This window comes from Melanotaenia boesemani, chromosome 2 (assembly GCF_017639745.1).
Source record: "Melanotaenia boesemani isolate fMelBoe1 chromosome 2, fMelBoe1.pri, whole genome shotgun sequence".
Taxonomy (NCBI): Eukaryota; Metazoa; Chordata; class Actinopteri; order Atheriniformes; family Melanotaeniidae; genus Melanotaenia; species Melanotaenia boesemani.
In genome coordinates, this window is record NC_055683.1 from 31,084,143 (window position 1) to 31,105,750 (window position 21,608).

The following is a 21,608-nucleotide window of genomic DNA, read 5'->3' on the forward strand; positions in this document are numbered from 1 at the left end:
TGTTGAGACTTTTCTCCATTCAGTTAGCGGGGACCTCAAATTTTCAGTGGTCCATGTGTTGCTTTCTTTTTACTTGCAGTTAGTGCAAAGATATATCTTTACTGGAGCAGAATAACCATTAAAAAATTAAGAATCAAATCAAATTAAATTTATTTAATTTGATTTATTTATAAAGCACTTTTTATACAAGAGTAGCACAAAGAGATGAATGAGTGACTGACTACATATAGCACTTCCAGGCTTTTGTCAGAAGCCTTTGATAAATGAGCACACTGGAATTATTGGAAGTGTTTGTGTTGCATCACCAACACAAACACTTTTTTCTTATCGTATCTTGTTACTGGTCAGATGGGAGTATCAGAGTTCCTCCTCATTAAATCTCTTCATTTAAGGTCATCTTCAATAACAAGCTGCAAAGTTTTCCATTCCATTACCACCCCAATCGCTTCGTTTGCCATGAACAATATCTCTGCAGATGTGCCTTTTGTTTAATAAACTGTAAGTTACTTTGGTTATTTTCCCGGTAATAGAAATACAGTGAAGTGGCAGCAAACAGCAATTTGGAGCACAATCCCAAAGAAAGACCAGCACAAAACCACATGTTTTTGAATGTTAATATTAATTCATTTATAATGTAGAATTTAAAACATGCTTTTTCAGTGGTGCTTACCAAAATGAGAAACTATGTTAGTATTGCTTTACATAATCTGACAAAAAGATTAAATAATAAATAATCACTTTGTCATTTTATCATAAAGTGGGACTTTATGATTAACAGGCTGTCTTTTACTTTCTAATATACAATACATACATATATGCGTGTGTGTTTTTCTTCCCAGAATGCCATGGTTTCCTTCAAGGAGCTCTGTGGACTGACCCCTGCAGCCAACATGAAGCAGTGTATCCTGACTGTATCAACCTGGCTGATGAACAGTGAGCGATCTCTGAGAGTAATGGTGGACCTGAGTGAGACCTACCCAACGATGGAAGCTCAGGGTCCTGTGCCTGAGCTATTACGCAAAGTTCTCAACGCCTATGACATGGTAAACCACCAGCGCACAAAAGAAATAATGTACTGTGTGTCCCAGATTTTGTTGCTCAGGCAAACAGATATGATAATGTTACAGAATACCATTAGTCTAATTTTCCATGATTAAACACTCTTTGGATTTTAACATTGCCTTTATGTGAAACATCCTTTTTATAGCTTATAATATATAACTAGATATCTACTTTGGCAAAGATTAAAGAAGAAAAATAAACACTAAAACTCTAAACCACAAAACAGAGAAATTAGTTACTCTATGCTTCTGTCAGATTGCTTTAGATTTGACTCTAGCGCTCACACATCTAGATGAGCTGTGTACAGCTTCTAGACATAACCCAAACCACCAAAGTGAGCTGTCAAAGTGTCAGGCTGCATCTTTTTATCTTGTAAATTCATGATTATCCTTCTCCATCCTCCCTCATCTCTAAGAGGAGCATTGCCTTTTTTACTGTTTGACATTGGCATGGTCCAAGAGGGGTTGAAGGACTGTAATTAGTTATCACCTGCTGTTTCTACTCCCATCCTCATCTCCCTTATGGGGCCTGGTGGGAGCTGCTAAAGTGGGTTGTCGGTTAGCTGCAGCATCCTTGCGGCTCAGGCCATCTATGTTCAAGTCTCTACATAGAATATACCCGTGACCGTCACGATGTAATAAAGAGTTAGAGCTGCATTTTTTTAAGGGCATCGTGAAAATCACAAACACACAGGTAGATTTCTTCTATGACTTTGTTAATGTAACTGCTTTATCTAGTGAGAATTTATCTTGCCTGATCACATGTACCAGTTTAATTCCCAACACATAAGAGTAATATTTTATTGTTACTATGCATGTTGAAGGTGTGGAGTTTTCAATGCTAAAACAACAGTGTGAGAAGTTAATAAAGGGCTTTATGTCACAAAATAAACAATTAAGCAAAAACATAAATCAGTCATTTCTTCAATCACTTGAGTTTTTATTAACAGAAACAAACACAGAGGAAATGATTTGCTAGGTCTTACCCTGAAAAACTGCATTATATTCAGAAAATGTAAACATTAGAGACATATGCTACCATGATGTCTTTAGAGGTCCACATTCATTTCAGCTGCACAATGCCAGACCTCTTTACACGGAACTTACAACAATTCAAGTGTCCTTTCTGAAATGTGTGGTACATCATGAGGAGGAGAATAAGATAGCCGCTGAAAAGCAGCTGAAATCTTGTAATTAGGTCATGGTCATGTTTGTAAATGAAAATTGGTTCTCGAACATTTTACCTGGAAAAATAAAGGTAAGAAAGAACAATGATTTAGAAGAAACACATTCCTCTAAAAATCTGCAATTGAAAATGTAATTAAAAGGACGGCTGATGTCCACAATGATAACCATGCCGCTATCATAGTTTAGTGTTTTACTAGCATAAAATTCTAGGCGTTTTTTTTTTTCTTATTGTTTCTGCATGCAGTGAAATTGCTTAGTAAAAATCCATATCTTTGAAGATGTGTTTCTTAAAGGATTCAAACTCAGTAACAGATTAAAGCTTTAAGCTCTTGTTGCACTTTAGAAATACTTCCCAACTTTTCTCTCGTTGGGATTTTAACGTCGAACTATGGTCCGGTTTGGATGCTTCCTGTTTGATGGCAGTAGGTTGTGTTTGTTTCTCTAAGATTTGGCTGCTGCCACACTCTGCTCAAGAACAGAGGACCCAGTGTGCATGTGTGTGTGCGTGTGAGAGGGGGAGAGAGAGAGAGGGAGGGATGGTAAGCGAAACCTTATGACTTCATGGCACCATGGCTGCCAACACCAGGCCATTTACTCTAGAATTTCAGTGTGAAGTCTGTGTCCTCAGTAACCCATATGTGGGCTGGAGCCAGCAGACGTAATAGCCCTGCTCTGAACAAAACATCAATGGAACTCTGTTTCTAGAGGTCAAACTAGTGGCACTCACAGCTACCCATATGTGTTTATAAATGCACATAGAAGCTGCATATTTTGCATTTTTAGATTTTTATCATCAGTTGTCGCTTCAGTTTATTGTGCACACAGAATTTCATTCTTTTGTTGTTTCATGCATGATGAAGCACAGCAGTGTACTGTGTCTTTGTACTTAATATGGCAGAAAAGCATATCTAAACATAGCTTATCTTGATTTTTAGAGAATGAATCTCAGTTTTTCCTTTTCTCAATGCCAGATTATAGTGCAGGTTCAAGACAAAGGCTTAACTACACATGCAATTTCCATGACTCAAATCTGTGGTTTACCAGTTGGCAATGGCTTTTTCTAGAAATGTTAGTTCATCAAGGACTGAACATCAAAGTTCTGCATGTTTTGCAGTTTTATATTTTTAGCTTAAATTGATGTTTTAGTTAAAAATACGCTGACTTCCCAAAACTACGTTCAGATCAGTTCTCATAAGAAGAGAAAAACATAGACCTTCACATGCACTCACTCATTTACACAGCCTGACAGTCCACTTCCTGTCTCCCACAGGAGCGTGAAACTTCATTAACTGCCTCCTTAGTGCTTTAGCTCTGGTCCAGCTGCTCCTCATCAGCCCTGTTGGATGATGTTTAAGGATCACACTGACAATAGACTGGTTAGATGCTAAATTTGAAGCGAAAATGCATCTCTACCAGTTTTTTTCACCTTGTACCAGCGAACATGTGATCTCAATACAGATATATTCACAGCCAGAATGAATTCTGTGCACTATAATATAATTAATTTTATTTGTACAGCAAATTTCTCAACAATTTTACCAGATTTTGACTAAAAGGATAAAACCAGAGTGGTAGATAGATTGAGGATAAAGGACACATGTATAGAGAAAACAGAAGCAATATGATCAGTAAAACCAAATACCCCATAGAAATGTCAAAAAGTTCATAGAAAATAATTTCAGTAAACTGACAATAGTTAATAAACTGTAACAGATCATATAATAACAACACATAAACGAAAAAGGAAATGCAAGAATATATGGCTTACAAAAATGTTAAATTGGTTATTCATGTGCATATATTGAGAGTACTATTACATAATAAACATATTAGACTTACCTTTTTTCTTCTAATCTAGGTCACTGTTGTATGTCGTACTCAAATAAAACACAAAGAAAATCTACAAACTCTTTTGTGTACACACCAAATTAATTTGAAATTATCTGCTTCCTCTGATTTGTGATCTTACAACAATTAATATAATTGGAAAAGCATTTCATGTGGCAACAGTGTTGCCTTAATTGGACTTAGGCTTAAATATTATTGCGCCTGTAATCACTGTAACTTTGAGCTCAACCCAGATATTGCCAAATGAGCCCCAGCTGATGTGATTAGATCAGTTGTAGCCTAACAATCTGGAAAAGAAAGAAAAATGTGGAATTTGCTGTGTTTTTACTTTTATTCCTTGCTTCTTATCAGTGAATATACTTTACAAAGAATTCCTGTTTTGTTTAGCTTGGCCTTAACTGAAAGCTTTCAGATTATGACGTTGAATGGCACTGCATATTAACTTAAAGTCCTTTTTGTCTTTCAGATGATCCAGACCAGCAAAATACTGATTGAGTCAGCTGATGTCGTGTACTCTAAGCTCACACAAGCACAACGTGCAGGTATGTGGCATTATAAGATGAACGTGTCCTGTTTTCCCAGAATCTTGTTTTAATACGATTAATAGGAAATATGTTGTGCAGTGAAGAAAATCAGAGAATGGTAGGTTTTGCTGCTACTATGAGAAGACAAACTACAGTTCAAGGAGAAGATATGTATCAATCAAGACTCCATTGGCTCATTTCCTACATTTTAAAACCATAGGACAACAAGGAAGCCACAAACATTTCTTTTAGAGGATCAATGCTTTCTGCTTTCTTGCTTTAAGATCCAAAATGAATCACTAGTACAAATGTGCCTCTGCTGCCTTTAACATATTGCATGTTGTGTTTTTCTGCCTGACAAAATGAGTATGGTGTATCTACACCCACAGCATCTCCATCAACATCAACTGCAGCGGCTGCTGTCAATAGAGCAGGCAATCATCGGTGAGTCAGCCCAGAGTAGTTATGAGCAGTGGGCAGGTGAAAACCATCAGCAAGCCGCTCAGACAAAAGGATTCAGGGGAAAGAGGACAGAGAGCGTAAACATCCTTTGAAAGGAGGAGAGAAATTGGATGGTTTGACAGACTGTGGACTAGGTGGGGGGAGGGACAGCATACAGAAGAGTAAAGGATGAAATTAAAAGAAGCATTTAATCAGTTTTTTTATAATAATAAAAAGAAAAGAAGGTGCTTAATTTAAGAGGTCTAGCATTTCAGGAGAGAGGATAAAATTGACCATGATAAGATCATTAGTAGAGAAATGGCTTCAAATCAAGAAATCCTGTGGCCTGTCCTCTCTAGCCCCTTTTACATTCAGCCCTAATTTTTCCTCATTTGCCATGCTCCTCTACTGTGCAGCAGTGCCACTACTGAAGAGCTCCTCAAATTGGAGCTCATGGTTTGAATACTGACATCTTCATTTTGCATTTAACATTCTACTTCTAAAGCAACCAAATTCATATGTGTGCCTACAGACCTAGGTCAGTTATAGACCTTATTATAGCAGGTGTAAACATGGGGAATTATATTTTATCCATGTCCTCTGCTGTGTGTTTTGTGTTTGATAACTGAGGCTCATTCACTGGCACATGCCAGCCCAGAATCCTGAAGCAAGTAAGCCAATTCAAGTCCCCCATGCCCAGCTTTACTCCCCTGGTGTCACATGAAGGCTTCGCTCCCTACAGCAAAACAAGCCAATCTGATATTCATGCTGTGCAGTTACCCAGGGATGTAGGTTGAAGAACGGGGCTTCAGTTACAGAGCTGTCCTGTGGATCCAAGGTTTCCTAGCCCAGATCTGACAGAATCTTCAAAGGTGATGACTATGAAGTTAAGGAGAACTTACACCTTAAATGTGGCTGGATACCTGAGGCTGATGCTTAGCTTATTGCTGCAGTCATGTGAAAGACCTGTATGTGATGCCATTACTTAACCAAACTTCTCACAACCAAGCTCATCTGAAACACATAAATATATTTTAAACTGCTTCAAAAGTCCAAGTCCAAAAGTTGAAGCCTAAAGTCTTAAAGTTGAACACAATCCTTACATACCAGCCAAAGTGAAAACATGGAAGTTCATATGTTTGGAGCTACAAGGGTTTTCACATAAATGAAAAGAATGATACACTGAGTTGCCCTGAGGGGCCTCAGCTGCATGCCAAACATAGCACTTACCCCATTGCCCACTCTTTCTCCCCAGCCCCCAGCACCAAAACACATGCCTCAATCCAAGCCACTGCCATTCTCAAATATAGTCCACTTTACATCGCTTCCATCCCTGCCTAACAGTACTTTCAGGCATTTGATGTCATTTTGATAGCAATAAGTGAGGCAGATAAACGGAAGGGAAAAATTGAATGCACAAATGGCTTCCTTTTCCCTGACATAATGTGGCACTACAGCAGGGTGACAGAGAAACAGAAGCCCTATAACTGTTTACCAAAATCTAGTTACTCTGCCTGATATGTATAAGAATATCTATGCCATACATCCCAATGCCTCAAATCAAAATTGGGAAATAACAATTTTAAACTTTAAATTAAGTTTAACCCTGCTTGCCTGAAGGGGTATAGAAGTTGGATTGGCTCAAAATACAGAACACACTGAGTCTAACAGTGTTGCATCACATATTTAAACACAGTTTATGTCATTTCCTGCACAACTGTTTCTCTTCAAAATATCCATGAGCTTGATTTGCTTCTTGCTTACACACTATGATCACTCCATGTAGAACATTAAACCCCCAAATTCTAACAATTCTGTTGAAGAAATTAAGTTCAATCTGCATCTATAAAAAGGTTTCTAGATAAGTAAAGCAGATTGCTTGCTTGCGTCTGCTTCCGGGAGCATTTTTAGAAGCGCTATAATAGTCAACATTCATTTATAAACTAATTACTCACTGGTATTTACACATACACTTCTCGCCCCCTTCTCCACTCGGTGTTCTTTTTGTCCCATCCATCTGCTTCCTGTCTCATCGCATCTATAAATACATCTATATGGCAATAAAATTACATTAGAGTTAGCCTTTTAAGTAAAGGTAGATCAGTTTTGTTCTGGCTGTTTAACAAAAAGCTGAGCTGCTTAAAAGCTGGGATACTTTTCATTGTAGCATAAAGCTGAATATGTGATGAACAGAGTGTAACAGGTAACTCTAAGGACCCAGAAATTCAGCCACAACACAGGGGTAAGCGTTTAAAGAGAATAGGTTTATTGAACTGAAGGTCATTGCCCTGGTCAGAGCCGAAGACACGGCAATGTCAGAGAGACAATACCGAGTGGCAGAAGACTCTGGGGTGACAGCCTGATCATGTATGAAGGAGATGTTGAAACTGAGGATTATTTTCAGCATTCCTCTGTCTGTAGAGTGCTACCCCGGTAGCGTAACAGACGCTGACAATGACAGCTGTTAGTGATGAAAGCAGGAGAAATAATCCAGAATCACAGCTTCAATATGGGACACTGAAAAACTCCAGTTAAGGCACCAATCCAAAATCCAGATATGCTGTCAATAAACAGAAAATGGTCAAACACAGGAAGGCAGATAACAAGAGTATTAAGTGAGAATCAGTGGTCAAAAATTAGAGCATGGGTTAATGTCCAGACCTCTGAAAAGCAGAAGAGGTCTGTCGATAACAAGGCAAGGTGAGAACAAATCAGGGATGTAAACTTTGTCAGCAACTTGAGCAAGGAAAGATAACTGGAATGGCACAAGGTTGTCAATAATTTGGCAAAGAGACAGAAACTGGAGAGAGCTGCTGGGCGCAGGGGAGACATGGAAACAATTGGGCAAAGCCCAGGTATGCTGAACAAGGCTGAATGGTGAACAGAGTCTCGGCATGAATAACATGGTGAGAGAATATGATGGGAAAATGTGTATTAAACACATACATGGTGGAAATGTGAACCATGACACAGAAATGCTGAAAAAGGTAAGATATCGTGTTGTGATAGATGGACAAGAACTGAATGCACAATTCAGACCCAATCTCACGAGCCAAATGTGCTTACTGACAAAAGCATAAACACAGAGGCAGAATCAGATAGAGGCAAATGAACAAGATGGAAGATTTACATAGAATTGAAGGTTTTGTCCTCATTTTGGTTAAATTATTTTATGAGAAGGGCAAAAAGGTGTTACTAGAGGACAGGCTGTCAGTATGTCAGAGAGAGCATGGGGTGGGATAGGGCCTGGGAGTTTGTGTGCTTCAACTAAGCTTAATGTAGAGTCTGTGATTGGACACGACACTTTTGCCCCAGGCATTAAAAAGTGTGCTCATCAGCTAAATGCTGCTGCGACAAAGCCGTAATCACAATGATGGCTGCGATCTGAAATGAGGGGCCTATCCTGACCTTTTACCTCCTATCTTTTTTATTTTATTAAAAGATCTAAGCAAAGTAGGAAACCAGGAACAACAATGTGGAGCAGTTTGGGATTTTTATAGTTCTTACTGCCTTCTCTGTTTTTTTGGGGGTTTTTTTTATCTCATGCTCACTTTATGCACAGTCATTGTTGCAGCTAATCAGTTTAATTTGGGCAGTGAAGCTTATGTGTTGATGAGGATGGAGAGGTGCTACATGATTCCCCCTGGGCACTATTGGTGGCTCGCCATCACACACACGGATAATGGGAGACCAGGAAAACAGCTGGGACGCACACTCTGACACCTCCAGATGTGACCAATGTGTTTTTGTATACACTGTGCATTGGTTTATGTGGTGTATGTGTTTTTGTGTTTTTGTGCTGGGGACCCATCTCACTATGCTCTTAAAGGGACATTGTATAAAAATGACATCTAGCATTGGAATCATGTATTTCATTCTAACGTATAGTGCATTCTAGTGTCTCAATTTCTCAAAAATATTGCAGCAACGGCTGCCACCATATTTCAAAAAGCCTTGAAAACACCAATGTCATCTGATAGTTAATAGAGTGTTTACTCTATTACAAAGAACTCACTCCTGAAGTTGAATATGCATATGCATGGTCCTGCATTTCTGTTAATTACAATTAAACAGATTTAGAAAACAACTTAGTAAGCCGCTCTCATTTATCTTCTCCTCCAGCATCTCAATTGCTGTGCGCTGGCTCGCAGGGAAAACGCGTATTTGGTACTATTTGTCCCTTGTCGGTTGCTGTAGTTTCAAGATGGCAGACCGTCATGGTGCTGCCCTACTGGCTTACCTGTCATATGTGTAAACAAATCTAAAATTCTTCGCTTATGAGAATGTGTCAGATCATTAGCTGAGGTCATAATACACCAATGGTAACACATATATACATGCAGACATCGATTTTGGCCAGTAAACAGATAACGTTACACAATTTTCCTTTAATTAGTGTCTGATTTAGTAGTTTCAGATTCCTTATATAAAGATTTACTCAAACAGTTTTCCTAAAAAGTATTTACTTTTTTAGTGCAAAATATCTGCCAGTTCAGTTAAATGTAATCATAAAGTCACTGCTTAACCAATCATGTGAAAAGAAGGATTGTACTCTATCCCCAGGGTCTGATCTGCAAAGCAGGGTCAACATTTCCAGGGTATCTTCTGGTTAACTGAATTAATTAACTCTGATAAGTGGTGTCACGACACTTGCTATGGACTCAGCAATTAGTCAGAAAAGAATGTCCAAGTTTGGATGTGTGCATTCATGCAAAATAGGTGAAGTTAGCATCAGATGACCAAGTACAATTAAGGATTCGAAGCCACATGTTGTAAAACACAAAGAAGAAACAATAATTCTAAACTAATATGGGAATTGTGTTATTTGTACAAGGTTGAAAGCAGCAGAACTGCTGCAGGGGCAGAAAGTAAAGCTGGTAGACAGAGGAAATAAGAAAAAATATGGATGTGAATCTGAATATGAACCAACTGACAGATTTGGTGAGTATGAGTCACTGCACACTTACTAATAAGCCTTAGAAACAAGCAGGAAATCATTTTTTGTTCAGTAGTGATTTTAATCAATTGAAATAATTAAATCCTAATCTTTAAAAATCAAGCTTTACACTGTTCACAAAACCAGTGTTATCCTATATGGAAGCAGGTACTTTGACACCTCTTTTTAGCCCCAAGGGTCTTTTGGGGGTTTCATGTTTGAAAATGACATGCACAAAATTAATTGATTATTTCTCTGCCATTATAAACTCTATGTAAAACATCTTGGTATCAAAATAAAACTAACACTTGTGAGATTTCATCTGAGATTAAAACACCACCATAGATGCCACTGTGTTAAAATAATTGATAATGGAACATAGAAAAAAAAATGATGATTCAACATGTGGACATTATCTGTACAAAGTTTCATGTTGCTGAAGAGAAAACAACAAAGTTACAAAGGTTTTAGTAAAGAGATGAGGGTGTATTTATTTTTAATTCAGCTCATTTTGGTGCATGATGAATCTAGGACACACAACTCTGTCCCAGCTGTCTTTAAAATCATCTCAAGCACTTATTTTGCAGTGTTGTGTTTCTTTTGGGATGCCAATTTAGTCTAAAGTAGTCTAATAAAAAAAAAAAAAAAAGGAGAAAAGGAAAAAAAAGAAACATGGACATAAATGCCTCAAACAGATGCATCCATGCATAATACTTGCACGTGGACAGGGAGATCCATAATTTGTGTTATCATGTTTTTGCAACTTTGTTTACTTGCTCTTTTAATTGTTTATTGTCCTAATTGTGTTTGCTGGTCATAAAAATGGTTTTTAATGAACTTTTAGTTCTGATTTTGGTCTCTGGATACTGCACATGTCTATAGTTACATTACAGACATGACGTTACATCCGTAAAACCAGATGTTAACCCCTTAGCCTCTGATACTGGGGATGCGGGCAGCACACTGAAGCAGATCAGGTTTTCAACTCAAGTTACCAGGATGTAAAATGCAAAGTGAACCATCTTTATGAAATTTAAAACCCAGAGTCAAATCTGAAGTTACCTTACCAAGCCACTAATCCTGCTTTGTAATGCAAACCCTCAGTGATCAGAGGATATAAATAGCTGTGAAGGAAAAGAACATTTGGCAGAAAAATAAAGATCTGCAGACATCTGCAAGACTCTATTCAACATGCCATTTACATAGAATGTAAGATTCATTTTTCAGCATCACTATGCCTTTCTAGGCTGTAAGGTGTCCAGACGTGCAGATTAAAAATAACCCAGAATGCTGTAATAATAAAACAAGCCCTAGAAAAAGAGTATGAGTTTCATGGGATCTACTGCCTCCCTAACACCCTCAAGGTGCTAACATCCCTCTGTCTGATCAACCATGCTGTGTTGATTTCATTTTTTGGCAACTCTATTCTCATAAAAATCCAAAGGATAAAGACAGTCCTTTCCTTTTGTCCTCCTTGGCTTTGTACAGGGATTGTTTTCCTAATTCATCCACAGCCAAAAAATCGTATTCCTTGTTTGGAAAAATTACACTCAGCTTGTGCTCTGGAGTGTGTATGAATTGTGATAAATTAATGAAACACTGATCTGTTATGAACCTCCCTCTCACCACCTGTCCTTTCTTTGTTTTCACCATTTCTTCTCATCACATCCTGTTTAGAAATTCTGTTTGATTTCATTATTTACTACCTACCCATTCTATGCCTGCAACCCATAACTCTTTTTTTTATTTATTTAAATTTTTGTTTTTATTTGTGCATGAGTAGCACAAGGGTGCTGCAGCAGTACTAATTACAAAGGCAAAACCTTGTCTTTGCAGAGTCTTTACCTAGGGGTGTGTGTTTTTGTCTGCACTTGTGTGGCTACTCAGAAGAGATATGTTATCCCCTAAGTCCTCCTTTTCTAAGCACATAAAACCCTGTCTCTCTAGATTGTGCCATAGGGCTACATTCAGTTTTATTGGCTTAAATTTCACACAGTTAAAGTGACAGTAAGGAACAGCAACTGTGTTACTGTTAGGGGAAGGTAAAGCTTAATAATTACCAAATTAAATGCTTGAAGAGACTGTATTTCTACAAACTGCCTCCAGCTAATTTCATCTCTCATTCAGCTCTCTGGCTGCCATGTCCTGTGACTGCAAACTTTCTTGGCTCAGCTCTGCACCAGCAGAAGCCCATTAACTACAACAGATTATATGATCAAATCAGTTTTAATCCCTTTTAATGAAACTTTCAGGCTCAGAAACAGTTATTTAGTTGTACATCTACATCATCTGTGTTTAGAAAATTAAGAAGCAACAGGGATCCTGTCTCTTTTTTTTACAAGGTTTAGTCTCATTTGCACTGAGGAGAGATGCTGCTTGTATCTCATGTGTTTGCATGCATCAGGGAAGCCCTCTAAAAGAATTTGTGTAGACGGAGACAATATACTGACAAAGCACAACTTCCCTTCATATTACAGATTGTAAATGGAATATTAAATATTTAACTAAAAAATAAAGTAGTTTAATATTGGACGGCTCTTGTATACACATGTCACTTTACCCTTGGAAAATGTCATTTAGGAGCACTCTAGAGTTGTTTAAAAAAAAAAAAAAAAGGTTCCCTCTGATCTGAGGTAATCTCCTGCTTTCCAAGAAAATCTATTCGATAGCAAGTTTCTCCTAAACGTAGTCTGGGTGCAGTTTCTGTGCTCTGCTTATGGGGAAGTGCTGAATGAATGAATGACTGGAGATGAAGGCCTTTTTGTGAATTATAGCGTACAGCGATTCATCAATCAAAGCTGGGGTGGCATAAGGCTGTCATTGACAAACCGGTTGAGACTTACAAGTTTTAGGGGGTTTGTTCTTAAAGCCTCAGGGGATTTGTATTGATCTGCCTGGGTTAAATGAAGCCTTACCTACTGACAGGTTAACTAGAGATTATCCTTGACTTGAACCACCTCAGCCTTTTCTTTATTTTGATGTATGGCGTTTAGGTGGAATATTGTTTGTTTATAATTAAAATACTGCACAGTAAAGGTTTAGCGCTGTAGTGCATCTTTCGCCTTTACTGATATATGTTAATGTGTGGCTTTTTAGGGCTGGACTTTCATGAGGACTTGCATCGCATTGGAGCCAAGGAGGGTCTAAAAGGCCGCAAACTTCAGAAGGCCATGGAGAGCTATGCTTGGAACATCACTGTGCTTAAAGTAAGTGGTCTCCAGCAAAGTTAAGATGCCCATATTGCATATTAGCCCAATTTATCTTTTAATGTTTAGATAATAACTGACTGATATGGACTTAAGAGCTTATGGTGAAGACCTTAACCAGCTGGACAAGCCATCCTAGACAGTTTTGCAGAGATTTAACAACATGATGTCTTAAGAAAGCCTCCTGAGCTAATTGTATTTCTCTCTACTCTAATCCCTAAATCTCCTAAGTAATTAGTGTTGCTCCAAGCCTTGTTTTATTCATTTGCTGATGTTACTATCTTGACAAGACTTGATAGGATTGTTCACACTTGTTGGTTGACACACAACACAATATGTACACACTAGACCCCATAGTCATGCCTTGAAGATGATGCTCAGCAAAATGCATTCAAGTCTTTTCCTGCCTTATGACACAAGAGATAAGGCTGCCCAAAGCTCCCAACTTATTGCCTTTCTGAATACTGGTGGAACGTGGCAGACTTGGCTAAATATGGACAGGGGATACAGGATATTGTTATCTCATCCTATCACCTTGAAGCATTCACTACTGACCAAAGAAGGTCCTAAGGTTTAGCTTTATAATTGAATGTCAGAATGGCAAATTATTAAATTCCCAGCTGTTTTGTGTCTGTTTTATCAAACAGAAAATAAAGAAAAGTGAAAATAAAAATACACTTAGTAGTTTTCCGTTTTTCTAACAGCCATCCTTTCTGACTGCTTTTCTGACTGCTGCCATTCTGTCATCATATAAAATGGGATTTTAGTGTATTTTGGGAGATTGATAGCTGCAAAAGAAATGTTTCCAAAAGAGACAGAGCTGGTTGGACTGCCTTTTCCCCCAGACCTTGGTAGAGACCTGTAGGTGTTCCTTTAGGCTGCTTACAGCCTTGTCGACCTTCACCACTGAGCTAGGACAGCCTGTATGTTGCCTGGGAGGCAAAATCCATGTTTTATGAGCACACGCGGGGTTATAACTGAAGGTGACTCGGAAGCATTCAGATAAATATATAAGGAGAAACAGGATTCTAAAATGAACATGTCTACCCTACCTACCTGAAAACAAACTAAAACATGTCTATAATAGATTTTTTAATTATTAAAAAGAAAAGAAAATAAATGTCTTCTCTGTCAAAACAAACACTTCCTTCTTGTCATTTCCTCAATCCTTTCATGTATTAGCAACGTTAAACAGAAATACATCTTGGCATGCACATAACTCCTCTTCCTCCTCTCTGTCTTCATTTGTAATCTCTGTCTCATACCGAACATTTGGTGAGAGTTAGGGGTTTGCCAGGCCTGGCAGTTATTTCACCTGTCAACCACTCCAGATTCTCAGCAGGCCGGGAAGCGCTTGCTGGTAGAGATAGGAATATAAAAATGGGTAAGCTGAGAGGAAATAATAGGAGGAGTCGTATCCTCTCTGTTTTTCAGTCTCCCACTCCAACTGTACTTTGATGGTGACAGTAAGATCAGAGCTGTCATAGCGAATGGCAGTTTTTGCACACATTTCAGTCACTCATTGTACCTCTGTCAAAAGGAAAGCAAAATCAGAGAGAAAAAGTGGCTTTCAAGCAAACATTGCACACATTGAAGTCTTTTTTAAATGAACAAAAAGGCCCCCAAAATGATGCATCTTCATGCCTTCTTAATCACTCACCATTGCAATTAGTGCTGTTATTAAATTTGGTCTAGAATGTATTATTACATAATTAATCAATAGTTCAGATTTCTGCCACCTGTTGCAACTTTGACCCCATTTTGATTAATTAAATCTTTTCATCACATATCATCTGCTTCACTCTTGAGGCAATGCATAATAGATCAGGTGGAGATTAATTACTTTAGTCTTACTAATACCGTTGTTGCTTATTACACTGTAGCATAAATTACAAGCATAGTATTGCACACACTGTAGATGTGTACAATACACCCTCTAGATAATACACAGTACATTCAGGTTATTTCAAAGAAATTGGCTGATTAACAAGGAATTTGGGTTAAAATGCAATAAGCACATAGTGGTGGGATTAGGTGGCTTTGGCTTAGCCCCCCCAATGGATAGTTCAAGGCCAACCGTAGGAGTGAATGCATCCAACTAGAAGAGCCGTCGTGATTTGGCTGTTGCAACGCAGGACAAGCTTCTCACTGTCTTATTTAATGCCTGGTGAGTCATGACTTATATAATTTCAGGGTTGTTTTTTTTCTCAAACAAATGACTTATTCATGCTTGGTTTGTGTGTTGGGTTGGCTTGGGTAAAAAGCCACTTGCAGCACATTAACTTCACCAGGGAGTTGAATGTTGGCTGATGTGTGCAGGGCAGCACCTTTATTCCTCCTGCTATATGTCAGACTGCTGTGTTTGCCATGTGGCACTGAGAACTTTATCCCTTTCACCATTTACTCTTCAGTCTGGTGCACGACAGGTCAGATTGTGCTGCTTCACAGGGATATTAGCCTGATGAGCTGTCACAGCAGGTCTAACAGACCGATGTTCAGTAAGGCTGTGAGAGGACGGTAAAATATGCAGATTCACAGATGAGAAAGAAACTGCTCACAACTTTACTTGTGAGCACATGTTGGAGTGGACACTAAAAAACAGGGGGTTGTGATCGAACAAAGCCTGAGGAAATGAGTAAAGCATTTAGAGGTTACGCAAGTGGAGGGAGTTGGCAAAGTGTGACTTTTTTTCCTTTCCACTTAGACAGCTCTAATAATATATGTACGTCTCACACACAGAAATAACCGCCTGTGGAGAAAACTTCACCACTTAACTACATGGCAGCTGAAGGAGGCAGACAGCTATGAAAGTAGTCCAGATCTACATGACAGTGCTGTAATGCAAGAGGCCTGCCCTGACCACTTCCTCTACATAGAGCAGGGAATTATCTCTGCGGTTCTCAAATAAAGATTAAAAACATAGTGTAACATTATCACCATATGACAGCACAGTATACCAGCTGAGAGGAGCAGTACAAAGTGCTGGCAGACAACCAAAACAGTTCAGTGGGTTCATGCTGCCCCCTTCTGTATTCTTGTCATTAATACATTAAAGACACAAACTCAAGCTTTTACCTGATTAATTATCATATTGCAGCTTTATTTAGCAAGACAAATGTCATTTTGAGATTCTAATATTTCATCAAAATAAGTTTGATGACCCTTTTTAGTACAGAAACATCGTAAGCCTTTAGAAGATCATGTTAAAGGTCCTTACTCCAATTTTATTGCATTGACATTTTATATGAATAAGGAACATTAGAACATCAGTGTCTTTTTTTCTTGTTGTATCTCAGGGCCAAGCAGACCTTCTGAAGCATGCAAAGAGTGAAGCTCTGGACACTCTGCGTCAAATCCACTGTGCAGCTCAATCCTGTGGCCTCAGTAAAAATGGAGCGGCTTCCCCACAGCTTCAGCACCATCCTCTCCACCAGCCACCGCAGATGCAGCCTCAAGCGAAGCCCCAACCACAGCCTCCACCACTGTACCAGTCCCAAACTCAGCTCCAATCCCAGACCACACCTCAGGCTTATTTTCACCCTCACCCTCAGCAATATGTTCCACTGCATCCCCAGCTGGCGACTTTCCCTCCTTTTCAAACTGTGTTAAAACCCCCAGCCTATCCTCAGCCCCCACCCTTACCTTTACCCCAGGTACAGTTTCAGTTACAGAACCAGCAGCAGAGGGCAGCAGGACCTCTCGACACCATCCCCGAGAGGGAGAAAGAGATGGTCAGTGACAATCCTGAAGGATTCTGCTGACCCGCAGCCTGTGCCCACAGAGAATCCCACCCAAAGAGAGACAGTGAGAATCAGATAGAGAAGCAGAGTTGTGTAGATGGAAAGCAGAAGGCCAGTAAGGAAAGGGAGATGGAAGAGGCTGCAGAGAGAGTTACAGAGTTGATGATGGTGAAGAAAACCCATCGTGTTAGAAGCGAGACGCAAGTCTAAAAGATTTAAGTTGGTCTAAGACGTAATGGTGAAAACAAAACTTAAGTCAAATAATTTTAAGCAGGATGGAAAACTGGAAGGATAATGTTTGTTTTTTTCTGGATATAGAGGATAATATTCCATTGGAGCTAGAAGGTGTGCATGTTCATGTCTTCTGCCTTTGAAAAGGATAACAGCTGGTAACAAAATTCTGATACGAATTTCTGCATAGGAATGCATACCGTAGACTGATCAATGACATCCCGTCTCTCTCTGGGCAATGCTAGTTACATGCCCCTCCACAATGTACTCTAGCTCTGTGGGGACAGGCTTTACCTCACATTGGCAGTTCATGCCACAAATTTGCCTTTTTATTTTATAGACACTTTGGCATGTCTTTGGGCTTTTATTACTTCACACTCACACCCTTCCTCTGCCATCTTAGACATAAAGCTAAGTGCAAACCCTCACTCCTTTTAATGAAGAGGATGTCGTTTTACTTCTAAGTGCACAAATTAGTGTAGCTCTACTAGCACACTGTAGGAGTCACAATTGACCATTTCAGCACAAACCAGAGAGTTCTAGAGCTAGTATAGAAAAACAATCTGCAGCTGTCGAAGCTTTCAGTCACACTGATGTTTTATTTGCTGCTGTCAACCTCCATCAGGCCTTGCATATCTCTAGTGTCTCTCATTAGAGTTTAAGTTCTTCATCATTCCTAGAAACTCTCCACAGGATCTCCTTGTCTCCTCCCCAGGGGGCTATTTGTATGACATTATGTGAGTTGATGTTTTGGTCCCCAGGGTGGAACTGGCCCACATCCTCAAGTGGTGGAGCTCAGCAGCCAGTCATAACTGGAATATTTGACCCAGCCTGTTAAAGGTGAAAGGTCAAAAACAACATGGTACTGCTGTCTGTGAAAATAGACGTAAACTGTATGTAAAATGTATGAAAGGAACATATATTGCTGTAACAAATCTCAGACATTAATGATTGATATTCTAAATGTTGTTAGTTTTATTGATATTCAGATTCTTTTTTAACATTACTTCCACATTTGCAGTGATCTGAAAACTGTTATTCTGTGGAGCGGATCAGGACAACCAGTGCATGTGGGACTGGAATGAAGGATTACGGGTTGGTGCCACAACACAAGAGGTCAAACAATAACCTGACATGTTCAATGAGTGTGAATTCTGTAAGAGCTCCTTTAAGTGGCCCATTAAAACTGGCTTCATTGTTTATCCTGCCTCTGCTTGTTTATTACTCTTTAATAAGTCATTAATAATTAAAACAGCAAATGCTTGTTTTAAATTGCAGAAATGCCCTACTATAAAACTTTATATATATATATATATATATATACTATATGATATATGATAGATACTATATACTATAGCTAATTTAAATATGAACTGTTACACAATAGTAGATTGGTGACATTCTCTATCTAATGCAATCTAATGGAGTCAGTAAAGGTTTTGAAAAGCTTTATTGATTGTTTTCGATCCACCATGAAACACAGTTAACTCTCTTGATCTGAAACAATATCCTTATTGATTTAGACCTTTTATCATATCACAGGTTCTTTTAGAGCAGGGGTGTCAAACTCTGGTCCCCATGGCCGGTATCCTGCAGGTTTTCATTGTTTCCCTGATTTAACACACCTGAATAAAATCAAATGGATCCAACAGCTTCTTGTCAACTTCTTCACAATAACCCATTAATTTCAGTCAGGTGTGTTAGATCAGGGAAACAATGAAAACCTGCAGGATACCGGCCCTCGAGGAGAAGAGTTTGACACCTGTGTTTTAGAGTAATGTTTCTTATTGTCCATAAGATGGCATCAGACATTAAATAAATGGCTGTAAGGATAAACAGAACAATGCAGCAGTTAATAATTTGGCCTGGAAATTTTAAAGTATGCAAATAATCTTTCATTTATAAATCTTATAATTTCGTGCTCAAATCCTCAGTTCTTTCCAACAGCAACAAAAAGCTCAGAATACTACAAGATACGATGCATAGTGCCAAAAAAATGCACCACCTTTTCTTGATGTGTCAGTTTGGTACCTTTGACAACAAACAAAGCTTATAGGGCTCATTAGCATGGCTTTTATACGAGCTAGTCATTACAAATGAGAAAGGCCGTTAGTGTTTTTTTCATATAATTGTATTACATTTCCAAATTCACCAGACACATTAGCTAATTGACTTCAGACCCTCACCACTCATCTAATGGTATGTCCTAATAGACCTTTGGTATGTAGCCACAAAGACATACCTGTGGCTCGTAACGTACCCATGGAGATGCCTGGGAGATGATCTGCAACAGAAGTCTAATTAATGGTCCACAGTAAACTTCAGATGAGCAGTCATCAGAAGCACAGGAATTAGGGGTTTTGTCTAATGCTTGTTGCTGCCCTGAATGACGTACAGAGGATTGACAATGCGGACAACCTAGAATAATATAAAAGGCACTTGTTCCTCCCCTGGGGAGATAAGAAGATCAGATGACTCCCCTTCACACAAGCCAGAAGATGCAGTGGTACCCCATCAACTTCCAGAAAGCTGCTGGGATGGACCCATCCAACAGGGTAAGATGGCTCATTTTCTATTTCTTCCTCTTTAACTTTTTATTTTCAAAGTTTAGGATACAAAAACAGCATCTGATGTATTTATTATAAACATTTAATATTCAGTTTTATGCCATATGAGTCCAAAATCGCATGACTCAGTGGTTCTTAAAAACATTATTTTGGACAAATGGTTTGCTATGTTAAAGGTGATCATAATTCAGAAATTAAAATAAATTAACAAAATCTGAGGGTTGACATGTAGCCATGTCACATAGCACTTTACACAACATGTCATTTGAATTTTCCATCTCTGGCCATTTTTGGGTGTGAATTTATAAATATTGTAGTACACAACGTGCATTTCTTTAAAATAACTATATTCACTAACTGATAACAACAAAGAAAATAATTCGATGAGATAGTCTACAGTACCATTAATATGGCCTGTTAGCTGCTTCCATGCAGCTATAAATGATTGCCCTTAACAAAATTTTGAATGTTTGCATTTAAATTCTTTAATTTTTTCTTTCAATACTGAAAAGTACACCTTATATTTACACCTCTGAGCCTTAATATTATGTTCTAAAGCTAATCTCTCACTGAGCAGAAAGCCCTGGTGTTCGTCTTCATCTTGCTGCTGTCTCAACTGGATTGTGATGCTCAAAGTGTGCCTGAGTGCTGCAGACAACCATCTCACTCCTGTCGCCTCTATGTGTTACTGTGCCGCTCTGATAAGAGCTTTGGGGGGACCCTTACAGGAGATGCATCTGCTGGCATCCTCACTCTGGGTAAACGGAACAAGGATGAGCATCGTTTGCAGAACAAACTCCAACAGCTCCTTCACAGCTCCAGGAACCAAGCAGCAGGGATCCTGACAGTGGGGAGGAGGACTGAAGAGAGAGCTGGGGAGCAGTACATGGACTGGCTAGCTCAGTCAAGAACTACCATGGTGACACCCTTGCCTGTTTGAAATTAAGTATATTGGGACAATGTTGGTAGAAAAATGACAATTAAATAAAGAACGTTAGTGCAGAAAAAGCATATTTTCTCATGTAGAAATAATTTTGTGATTTTCTTGGAATGTAATAAACACAATTTAAAGCTGACAATGTGTTTTAAGTTATTCATTAATGTGTTTGATATCTATCTATCTATCTATCTATCTATCTATCTATCTATCTATCTATCTATCTATCTATCTATCTATCTATCTATCTATCTATCTATCTATCTATCTATCTATCTGTCTGTCTGTCTATCTGGTGGATTAATGTGAAAATTGCCACATTCAATTCCTGTTTGAACATAAAGGCTGTGACTAAACGTGATTTGCACACACAAAACAGAGCGCTATGCATCACTATGGCAACTTAAAAAACATGGGAACATGCTTGATGAATCTTTTCGAGGGAAATAGTTTCTTGTTACAGAATTTAGCAGAAGAGTGGTTCAGTCACTGGCCACACAAACAGGTGCTCTGCACCCATCCAGCAATCCAGTGATGAAAACAGGGTTTACTGATGATTCTAATTTGGCTGTATGTGTATGTGTGCGGTCTAAGTCCTGTGGCATCCCAAAAAATATCCTAGATAGCAGAGAATGGTTAGATTGTCAGAATCTTTGTTACAGGTATGAGCAATCTGGCGAATTTGCAGAAAAACTGCACTTTTTAATATGGCAAAAACTAAAAAAAAAAAAAAACAATCCAGCCAATGAAGGCAGCTGGTACCACCTAGTAGCAAAGATAGACACATAAAAAAATTATTCAAAATACTCAAAGCATATCATAGGTTCATAGGTGATTTAAAAGTGGGTATACTGCATTGTCCTCAGTTGACTACTGCTCAGTATATTGTAAGTGTGTGTTATGTTAAGAGACAAGGTTTGTTGGTCTGA

General features: G+C 38.7%; 2 protein-coding genes across 3 annotated transcripts in view; both read left to right on the forward strand.

The window, feature by feature from the left end:
- The window catches only part of si:ch211-210g13.5 (inactive phospholipase C-like protein 2), a 64,415-nt gene extending 46,040 nt beyond the window's left edge, over window positions 1-18,375 (forward strand). For both annotated transcript variants that reach the window (XM_042006652.1, XM_042006661.1), the window contains exons 3-6: window positions 840-1,043; window positions 4,564-4,639; window positions 13,095-13,204; window positions 16,501-18,375. In XM_042006652.1, the coding sequence (XP_041862586.1) occupies window positions 840-1,043; window positions 4,564-4,639; window positions 13,095-13,204; window positions 16,501-16,965 (855 nt within the window). In that variant the 3' untranslated portion in view covers window positions 16,966-18,375. The remainder of the gene's footprint in view (window positions 1-839; window positions 1,044-4,563; window positions 4,640-13,094; window positions 13,205-16,500) is intronic.
- Window positions 18,376-19,545: 1,170 nt separating this feature from the next.
- hcrt (hypocretin (orexin) neuropeptide precursor) lies at window positions 19,546-20,734 on the forward strand. Its single transcript, XM_041972269.1, has 2 exons — window positions 19,546-19,730; window positions 20,320-20,734. The coding sequence occupies exons 1-2, from the start codon at window positions 19,647-19,649 to the stop codon at window positions 20,680-20,682; spliced, it is 447 nt and encodes a 148-aa protein (XP_041828203.1). The 5' UTR covers window positions 19,546-19,646; the 3' UTR covers window positions 20,683-20,734.
- The last annotated feature ends 874 nt before the right edge of the window (window positions 20,735-21,608 follow it).